General features: G+C 63.2%; 1 protein-coding gene across 1 annotated transcript; it reads left to right on the forward strand.

Annotated features, from left to right (window-relative positions):
* On the forward strand, window positions 1-5,773 carry MNEG_4224 (outer membrane adhesin like proteiin; the record flags this gene model as incomplete). Its single annotated transcript, XM_014047300.1, has 11 exons — window positions 1-18; window positions 344-480; window positions 705-995; window positions 1,289-1,678; window positions 1,885-2,175; window positions 2,512-2,901; window positions 3,135-3,425; window positions 3,694-3,988; window positions 4,295-4,881; window positions 5,075-5,153; window positions 5,429-5,773. Coding segments are annotated over 11 exons (3,114 nt in total), but the record flags the coding sequence as incomplete, so codon positions are not given.
* Window positions 5,774-10,625: the final 4,852 nt, after the last annotated feature.

Raw genomic sequence — 10,625 nt, forward strand, 5'->3', positions numbered from 1 at the left:
ATGCAGCTCGTTCAGCAGGTGCTGCAAGGCGTGCCCGCAGGCGCGACCTTTTTCAAACAAGCCGTGGAGCCGCCCCCTGCCCAGGACCAGCAGCCCAGCTCGCCCCTGAGACATGCCAGCGGCGCCCCTGCTGTGCCGCCAATCGCTCATTTGTCCGCCCGCAGCTTGCAGCCCGGCCTGCGCCAACGGCGGAAAGTGTGAGCGGAGCATCATCGGCGGCATTGGCACCAGCACCTGCAACTGCACTGGAACGGGCTTCACGGGTGCCACGTGCAGCACACTTGTGCAACCGGCCGCCAGTGGCGGTGTCATCACCTGCCCGCGGGACGCCGTCTGCACCCAGGCCGGCCCTGGTTTGCTGGGTGTTGTGCCCAACCCTGCCAACAGCACCCTAGCGCTCGTCAGCGTGGGCCCAGCTGTGCCTGCGGTCGGCACCTTGGTTGTGAAGCCTGACGGGTCCTTTGTCTACACCTCTGTTCTGTGAGTGGATTATTCGGACGATGTCATCTTCCAGGGCCGACGAGCTCCCGATTCAGCACCTTGGACGCTTCGAACTTGAGCCGCAAGATTCAGTGCTTGCGAGCAGCCCAGCAGCCGGGCTACCCTTTCCACAAGCGACAGGGCCCCGGGCTCCTCCTCTGGTTGTCGGCTTGCAGTTGCGCCCACTAAACGTACTCCCCTCCCACGCCCTCCCCCCATGGCAGCGGATTTGCTGGCAACTTCACAGTCAACGTGACCTACAGCAACGGTGTCACCAACACGACCACCCCGGTGACGGTCTCGGTCACCGGCCCGGCGCCACCTGCGCCTGTTGCTGTGAATAACGCATTTACGTGCCCCATTGGCGCCCCCTGCACCGTGGCCGGGCCTGGCGTACTGGCCAATGGCAACAGCTCGTCTCCAGGAACCGTTCTCACCGTCGTGGGTTCGTCTACGCCATCAGTGGGGAATCTCACGCTGCAGCCCAATGGGTCGTTTGTGTACATCCCGCCAACGTGAGTGGTGATGGGATGATGGGCGGAGAGAAAGGGGGGCATGGAGGTTTGGCAGTGGTGCACAGTCACCCGCCCAGGTTGCGCGGTCAAGGTCCGTTCTGGGTACCATGCCGTGCTGTCGCCTGTCTCAAGCATGAATGCCAAAACTGCAGGAATATTCATGCTCAGGACCTCAATACTGTGCTTTGTACCAAGTGCTATGGCCGCATCGTCCTCCCTCAAAATCTGTCTTTCTTCCCGCTTTTTTGGTCACGCATGCATCCCCTCGTTTGGTGTGCACATTCCTGCCGCAGGGGATTCTCCGGGCCAGTCACCTTCCAGTACACAGTCAGCGACGGCTACTCCCTGCAGAATGCGACTGGCACTGTCACCCTGCAGGTCGCGGCAGCGTGCAGCCCGCCGTGTGCCAACAACGGCACTTGTGTTGCCACCAACACCTGCAACTGCACTGGGACGGGCTTCACAGGCGCCACGTGCAGCACGCCCGTGCAACCGGCCGCCAGTGGCGGCGTCATCACCTGCCCACGGGACGCCGTCTGCACTAAGGCCGGGCCTGGGTTGCTGGGCGTTGTGCCCAATCCCGCCAACAGCACCCTTACACTCCTCAACGTGGGCCCGGCTGTGCCTGCGGTCGGCACCTTGGCTGTCAAGCCTGACGGGTCGTTTGTCTTCACCTCTGTCCTGTGAGTTGCTCAAGAAGATGGCGCCGCTTAAGGAGGCAGTCGACCGAATTCAACAACCTGATGCATGCATGAACGTTTTCTTGCGCCTCGCAAGTGTCCTTGACTACACGTTGCGCGGGGCAAGTGCTTTCATCACAGTCACCACTCAGCTGTGAGCATGGGGCATATCTCACAGTCCTCTCATCCCCTGCACTCCCTAATTGCAGCGGATTCGCGGGCAACATCACGGTTAACGTGACCTACAGCGACGGCGTCAACAACACGACTGCCCCAGTGACGATCTCCGTGACCGGAGCAGCGCCGCCGGCGCCTGTTGCTGGCAGCAATGCGTTCACGTGCCCGATCGGCGCCCCCTGCGTCGTGGCCGCGCCTGGCGTGCTGGCCAACAGCAACAGCTCAACCCCGGGCACTGTTCTCAAGGTTGTGGGTTCAACTGCGCCATCTGTGGGCAGCCTTGCTCTGCAGCCCAATGGGTCCTTTGTCTACAACCCACCAGCGTGAGTGGCGACGTGATGGATGCGGGGCGGGAGGTAGGGGAGGTGGTGGGCGATTGAGACCGGGCAGGGGCGTACCGTCGGCTCTGAGCTGCGCAGGTCTGGGCCGGCTGGCGTTGTGCAGTCCAGCAGGTGATGGCCGTCCATTACTTGTTTCGGCTCCATCGCCTGCTCCCTGCCTCAAGCATGCCTGCCATGTGGTGCCAGCAGGATAAAAGTTATTGTGGGACCACGGTCTCTGCTTTGTACCTAGGGCAATGGCTCCTGGCCTTGGCCTCATCTGACTTGCCTTCAACCTTGCGCATGCGACCCCTGGTGCTGTGCACATTCGCACTGCAGGGGCTTCTCCGGGCCAGTCACCTTCCAGTACACAGTCAGCGACGGCTACTCCCTGCAGAACGCGACTGGCACTGTCACCCTGCAAGTCGGGGCAGTGTGCAGCCCGCCGTGTGCCAACAACGGCAAATGTGTTGCCACTAACACCTGCAACTGCACGGGAACGGGCTTCACGGGCGCCACGTGCAGCACGCCGTTGCAACCGGCCCCCAGTGGTGGAGCCGTCACCTGCCCGCGGGACGCCGTCTGCACCACTGGCGGCCCCGGGTTGCTGGGCCTCGTGCCGAACCCCAACAACCGCACCCTTACACTCCTCAACGTGGGCCCGACTGTGCCTGCGGTCGGCAGCTTGTCTATTAGGCCTGATGGGTCTTTTGTCTTCACATCAGTCCTGTGAGTGGTCAACGGGGTTTCTTGCATACGCCAGGTTGGGACGCGCCCTGGTGGCAGCACCGGGTCTATATACGTGGATGCCGAGTGCCTGATAGGGCGGTCGACAGAACGCAGCAAGTTGACATCATCTGCATGTGGCAGGGCTTGACTGGTGTCAGCTCGTCATGTCGTGCTAATCAAGAATAGCAGCAGGCTGACGTTCGCCTCCTCGCCCCACCCCAAACCATTCACAGCGGTTTCGCAGGCAACATCACGGTCAACGTGACCTACAGCGACGGCTCTACCACTAGGACCGTCCCAGTGACAATCTCCGTCACCGGCGCGGCGCCGCCGGCCCCCATCGCGGTCAACGACGCGTTCACCTGCCCCAACGATGCACCCTGCACGGTGCCCGGGTCTGGCGTGCTGGCCAATGACAACAGCTCGACCCCAGGCACCGTTCTTACAGTTGTGGGTTCGTCTGCGCCGTCAGTGGGGAACCTCGCGCTGCAGCCCAACGGGTCGCTTGTGTTCATCCCGCCGACGTGAGTGATGCTGTGATTAGTGTTGAGGGCGGCGCGAGGTTGGGTGGGAGGACTGGGGGATTTGGGCGCTACGGGCGTGTGTCTTCCTTTGTCCCCCCCAACCCCAGGTCAAGGCGGGCTGCAGACATTCTTTGCACCTTGCGCCTTTCCTATCAGAAGCCAGCCTGCTCTTATCCCCCCTCTCCTAAAGTTGTTGCATCATTTCGCTAACCTTATCTCCCACGTCACATCGTCGCCTACCCGCACGCGGCTGATGTTTGCACCACAGGGGTTTCTCGGGGCCCGTCACCTTCCAGTACACAATCAGCGACGGCTACTCCCTGCGCAACGCATCTGCGAACGTCACCCTCCAAGTCGACTCGTCCAGCTCGCCCAGTGACGCCGGGATGGAGGTGAACATCCGGCTCGTCCTCAGCACCGCCGATAATCTGACGGTCACCGCCGCCGCGTGCCCCGGGGACGTGACGAAGCTGACGGCGCTGGCGGACCAGTTTGCCGTGAAGCTGCGCGGGACCGAGGGCGTCACCTCTGTGACCATGATGGCCGTGAAGTGCGAGTTCATAGTGAGTGGAAGCCGCCCGGCCGGGGGAGGTGCTCGAAGAGGGGGGATCCCCATGAGCACGCAGCAGCAGGGGCCCTGGCGTCGCGCTTGATCGTCCAATTTTTCCTTGACAGCGAGCGCGGCAGCGCATCAATAGCGCTGCCACCCCCTCAAGTGCGGGGGCCCTGGTGCAGGGCGCCCGTTGTGCGAAGTTCGTTGCTGGCTTGCGCCGCAGCTAGCCTGGCTCTAGCCCCTGCCTCCTGTCGCCCAAACCTCTGCTGAGGGCTACTTTGCTCCCCTTTCCCCCTCCCGCGCGACGCGACAACAGGACAACAATAAGGTGCTCGTCACTTTCGCCACCAACGTGGCCAGCTCCTCGTCCTCGGCTGTGTCCTCTCTCCTCGGGAACATCAACTCCCCCCGCAACGTCGGCGCGCCGCAGCCGGCCCTGGGCCTCTGCGCGTCGCCCCTACTGGGGTCGCTCTGCCGCAGCACCAGCTTCGGATCTCTCAAGGTTGTGGACGGCTGCGCGACGGTCAACCTGCAGTGCACCCCGGCCACCCTGGCAGCCAAAAAATGCGTCGTGGCGACAGGCACGGTCGGAGGGTTCATCGTCGTCCGCAACCCGACAACCAGGGCTGCGACCGCGTTCTTCGAGGGGGACGTGCAGGGGGCGGACGGGGAGGTGGTGGACACCGCCGACACCGCGGCTGGCGGCGCGCGCAGGCTGCTAGCCACCGTGCAGCCAAAGAACGCCGTGTTCCAGGCGTGCTGCGTGAGCCCCAAGCAGAGGGAGCCGCCGAAGGGCAACGCGCCCACCTGCAAGCGGATCAACGTCGGCAAGAAGATGAACCGGCTGAAGCGGCTGTCCAAGTGCAAGTGCCTGAACCTGCGGGAGTTTGTCAAGGCCGCAATGTGGGTTGCGCTGTTCGGGACCGTTCAGGCTACTGTGACGGCCCTGCATGCTCGAGCCCAGCACAGTCTTTTGAAAGAAAGCGGAGCACTGGCTGGAGGGTGTGTGCCTCGACGCCGCCAAACTGACCAAATCCGCGCCCCCCAGTGACATGCTGGTTACACAACCCCTTGCCTGCCCCTCCATGCACGACAGGACGACAAAGGTTACAGCTAAAAGCAGCGCTGCCCACTTTGTTGCAAGCTACCCCTTCACCGCGGGCCTGGCCACTCAGGTGGGGGCGCTTGCCGGGGCGCAGCGCAGTGCATAGGGCGCTTGCTGCACAATCATAATGCATATGATTATGCATACCTCTGCCCACCTGCATCAATGCATTGCGTGAGATTTGTGAATAATCCCGTTTGCAGCCACCAATGACGGCAGGGTGGCATACCTCCGCTTCTCAAGAGATCCCTCCCCTTGCATGCCTCACTCACACGTGCGCACGCCTCCTTTCTGTCACTATGCAAAACTAGCACCGTCGCACCCGCGCCCAACACCAATCTGCAGGTGTGCGCACTCAAACCAACCAAGAAGAACCCGGCACGCTGCGTCACCCAGACGCAAAATTCCGGGTATGCGACCGTCTCGTGCCTTGGCCCCGCCGGCAACGGCAACGGCACGAACGTCCTGTCCGTTGAGTTCGAGTCGGCGCGGGGCTTCTCGGTGGGGCGCCTAAACACCGTCGTGGCGACATGCAGCAACAGCAAGTTCACGACCATCAGCTCTTGCAACATCGCAAACGGCAACGGCGTGGTCGTCACCAACACGCCGTCGGGCGGCGTCCGGCTTGCCTCTGCGGAGTTGGACGCCGGCTGCCTGTGCAAGGCCACGGGGCGCCGGCCCGTAGTGATGGTGCAGACGGCTGAAGTCGTTGCAGGCCCGTCTTGCACGTCTGCATGACCGCGGGGCCAACGCCTCCAGAAGCTGTGGTGCACCAGGATTAGATTTGCATGGACCATGGGAGCTTCCGCAGATGCGGCCCATTCGGTGGACACGCCTGCCTCATAATGGTATGCGCAAGCCTGCCGCCTCACAGGCAACTGCGTCTCAGCAACGCCGAATGCACCACACAAAATGAATGTGTGGTCTAAACTGCATCATCATTCTCTGAGAATTACATGTTTTATTGCGTCCTAGCGGTGGGCACCCGCCCCCAAGGCGACTCTACCTTTCCACCCGCGGCTCAGCTGCCACCTCAGGCGAGCAAGCGGCAGCCCCTGCGAGCCGCGCGCTTCGCGGACTCTCATGCTCGCCTGCGCGGCATTTGAACAACACTGACATGATTTCCGGCAGGAGCTTGGTGCACGATGGCGCCTGCCTAATTCTGACGCATCAAGGGCAGCTGCAATGCAGTACGAGCCCTCGCAACACTCGATGCCCCCACGATTCCTGCAAGGGCACGGTGTTCTTTATGCACGGACCGCGCCGGCGGCTTGCATGCACAACAACGTGGCCGGTGGCGACAGGGGACCGAACGCATTGGGCCCCACCCCTCATGGACGGATGTTTCAGCAGGGTCCCTTAAGTGGACCTTGCTTGAATTTATGCGACGCTGAGTCTCCACTTATGACGGCCAAGTTTTCAGGAATTGGGTCACGGTGTGGCCCTAAGGTACACCCTCGGCCAAAGGGGTGCGGAGTCAGCCACTGCGCGCCCAGTTGGCCTGCCCCTGCTTTGCGGGGCCCTGATCATGAGGCTTCCGCGGGCGCGGGCGGCACCATTGGAGCCGGTGTGCCTGACCTAGCCGCGTGCTGCTGGCAGCTTTGGCGCCTGGGCGCCCCCGTGCGCGACCGCTGCGGCAGCGCGGCGCGCCTGGCCACTCGTCCTCGAGCTCTAGGGGGAGGATGATAGTGTGGGCGGCAGCCCACCATCTTCCTCCGACCGAACGTAGCACATGAGCCCTTCATGATGGGGCGCCTCTCCGCATTCTGGTCGAAAGTTGATACGCGCCTCCCCCTCCCCTGCGGATCTCAAGGGTCCGCCTCTACCAGGGGCATCAGCATAATCCCGGCACGATTTGCTGGCCTCTGTCTAGCTGCACTTGCCTTTTCAGCGCTCCCCCGCGCCCCGACCTCACGCCAACAACAAAACCCGTCCCAGTGGACAACAGTCCCGAGCGCTGTCCTGTGGTGCACCTGCGCCCCGCCCATCACAGCCGCTCACCACGCGATCGCACACACACTGCCATCCTGTCGCTAGTCCTGGCGCGTATTGCGCGTGCGCCTGAAATGCTTCTTGTCCGACCGGTTGTCCAGATCATGTTGCAAGAGCGCAAAGATGGCCCGTGGACGGGGGCCTTTGGTCCCATCTTCGATTGCCCAAGCGCCGCTTGCACAGCATCTTGCTGTTTTGGAAGCTGGGGAGCGAAGGTACAACGGCTGCCTTTGTGTCAGTCCTGACACTTCCCATTCGTTTGTGTGCGGATGGCTGGGGCCCCACATCATGCGGCTGTTGGCCGTTGTTTCTAAAGAAGTTTACGAACCGCCAGTAGTGCTTGTGCGACCACCACTGGGCCTGCCCGCAGGCCTGCCCAGCATCAATGGGCCCCATCTTTGTGTGCATTTACGTCGCAACGGGAAGGCGAGCGGACGCGCGCTTTTAAGCTGGAATGTTGTTTGGTGAGGTGTTGAAGTGGGAGATCTCCAACGGATGCCAGGTGAAAACTGTGTAATGTTTTTCCTCCAAGTCGGCTAGCTGCGCGGCGACGGAGCAGTTTGGGCGCCACACAGGGCGCCACCAACTCCGGCGAAGCTGCATGCCCTGATCCACCCCGCTCTGGTGTGATGGCGCGCGGCCACCTGCAGCACAGCAGGCTCTAGAGGTCCGAGACCTGGTTCGCTTGGGTGCCTGCTGCGGCGCACCCGTGGCGACAACGGCTGAGTGCTTTTCTAGTGTATGACGCCTGCGGACAGCGCGCGACCTCTGGCGGCCCAAGCTTTCTGCCAGCGATTGAATGCGGCACATCCGGTACCCATGTATAGCAGACTCTGTGGAACGCAGACTGAGTGATGGCCGTGCAGGCTGCTGGGGCGCAGGGTACCTGACAACTATTTGGCAGCTACTGTAGGGCCAATGCATTGGCCTGGTGGTGACAAGTCGCAGCAAATCACACCCGCCCAAACGCAAGCTGAGCACGGTAACATCTGTTTTCATCACTATCCTGTCTGCCCTGCAGCTGCTGCGTTGTTGGCGAACGGCAGCGGGTGCCGCATGTGTGTGAGTTCATTTCAAGGAGTGGGCGTGAAGCAGAGAGGCGCCCAAGTGTTTGTTGCCGTGATGTGCAGCGAACGATGCCGTATTGTATCGAGACGTCACAAACACATCTAATAGCATCTCACAAGGACGCGAACAAACACTGATCAAGCGGCGGGATTCAAGTTGTCAGGACCTTCGTACACCTCGGTGTTCATTACATGCCATTGTAGGTGTTGGGAACGAGTGCTAAGCGATGGATCAGGTGGGTGTCAGCTTGGCGCAGGTCGGTCACATCTCAATGTACTGTACGCAGCGAGGCGCTTGTGCTGCACGTGCCGACGCCCTGCACATCATCGCAGGCCCCGGCCGCACTGCGCAAGGCGATCGGGCAGCAGCTGATCGAGCAGGCGATGGGCCGCAAGCAGCACGACCAGCAACGGCAGCAACGGCAGCAATTGGGCGCCCATGGCGTCCCCGCGCATGCCTCGGAGCCTGCTGATCTCGCCCAATTCGGGGCGCTGCTGGAGAAAAACCGCACCAACGCGCTGTTTGGCCTTTTCCTTTGCGCCCAGGTGTGAAAGCACCCTGAAGGGGACCCCCCCTGCCCACGTCTTCCCCCAGGGAGCATGCTGCGGGCGAGCCTCCGGCAGAGGCCGCGCCGGCTGCCATGCTGCCGCCTCACCACACACCGCACACTGACGCACATCACCACATGCAAGAGGGCAGCCCGCCCCCATTGCGCACCAGGATCGCGCACCCTACTCCACCCTAAGTGGGAGCCCCTCATCACCCGCGCCTCCGCCGCCTCCGCTCACATGTGACGTCACCGAACAGGCCTCCAGCCTTGTACTCATGAAGGCAGCCCTATTGGAGCTCTCCGCACCCGCAGTGCTCACCGCGCTCCACCAGGCCGCCGCAGTCGCGGCCGTCCTGGCGGCCGCCGCAGCGGGGCTGATCCCGGACGATCCCGTGCTCTCGAGCTTTTCGACGCGCGGCGCGTCGGTGCAGGCGGCAATCGCGGGAGCCCAGGCGCGTGGGAAGGCCGGGGCATGGCGGTGGCGCGAGCAGCGGCGAGGGGGGGGTGGCATGGGAGGGCCGGCGTTGAGCAGGGGTGAGGCGGTGTTGAGGTCGACGTCCCAAAACGTAACTGGGTGCGACCGTGCTGCGCTGTCTTATGCTGCATCCTGTTGAATCAGGAGGGCAGCGCGTCACCCCTGCCATGGATGCATCCAAACACCCGCCTCAGCGCCTCGCCCTTGCTCCCTTGGCCCTGCAGCTGCTGACGCTAATGTCTACCCTATACTTTGGCAGGCGAGCGAATTGATTCAGCTAGGCAGCACGCGGCTGTGGGCCTGGCCCCCTTTTGCCAACGTGGCTGACCTGTCGGGCAGGAACGGCACCCGTACAACAGCAGGACACCGCTGACTGTACCGCCCAGCTTGCCGCAGCCGCAGCCTGGAGGGGGGGGGCGGCACGCCCTCAGTCATGCTCGTGCCGACTCACCTCGTTCACGCGTGCGCCCCCCACCCTTCACCCCAAAACACACCCCCACACGCACTGCAACCATGCCAGTGCATGTGGCGCGCGCACAGCGGTCTGTGCCCCCACCTCAACCTGACGCCCACGACTGCCATTGCCATCCCAGCGTGTTCATGCTGCTGTGCTGGATGGCGGTCGTGCCCCCCGCGCTGGCGGCGCTGCTGGAGGCAGCCCTGCAGCGGCGACGCCCGCCGGCACGCTCCAGGCTGCTGCTGGGCGTCGCCCTGGCGGGGGCGGGTGCGAGGGCGGCGCGGGCGCGCAGGGACCAGGATTGTGGGTGTAAGAGCGCCGCGCGGGCGCCCGCTGCCGCCCCCATCCGGGCGGCCGGGGGGGCGGGGACGTTGTGGGCGTGATGCGGATCGGCACGCACCACAAATCTGCCAGGCCATCCGGCTGGCCCTGTCCCTGCCGACCAATTTTGGGAGTTAACCCCAGGCGAGCTGGTTGCAGCCTTTGCCCCCGCTCAATCACCCAACCCACAACACCAAACAGCCTCCACGGTCAAGTCACACACACACATAGATCGGCACATGCACACGCACAAAGGTACACGCACACCTCCACCCCAACGCACCGCTGCAGCCGTCGAGTTCGTCTTTGACCACCATCGGGGGTTTGGCTCTGTGGTGGTCATCTTCTGGGCCATTAGCAAGGCGGCCGAGTTTGCCTGGCGGCTGCTGCGCGCGGACGCCACCGCCGGCGGGCAGATCTCAGGTGAGGGGCAGCCGGGCAGGCGCGCCTCCGTGGCTCGCGGGCTAAGTTGCGGCCTCTGCCCGGCGGCGGCGGCTTCCCGGGACATGCATAAACGCCGCCGTCACGACCGCGCCCTCAGCGCTTGCTGCCAGCCACGCACCTGCCGCACGCCGCTCCACACCCCGCCTCCCCCTTGCATCAGCCGAAAACATCTTCCATTACCCAGCAGTCAATTCCTTCCTCTCATCCCACAACTCCATGTAGTGTCAGCTGACCC

Source organism: Monoraphidium neglectum (genome assembly GCF_000611645.1).
Source record: "Monoraphidium neglectum strain SAG 48.87 unplaced genomic scaffold scaffold00574, whole genome shotgun sequence".
Lineage (NCBI taxonomy): Eukaryota > Viridiplantae > Chlorophyta > Chlorophyceae > Sphaeropleales > Selenastraceae > Monoraphidium > Monoraphidium neglectum.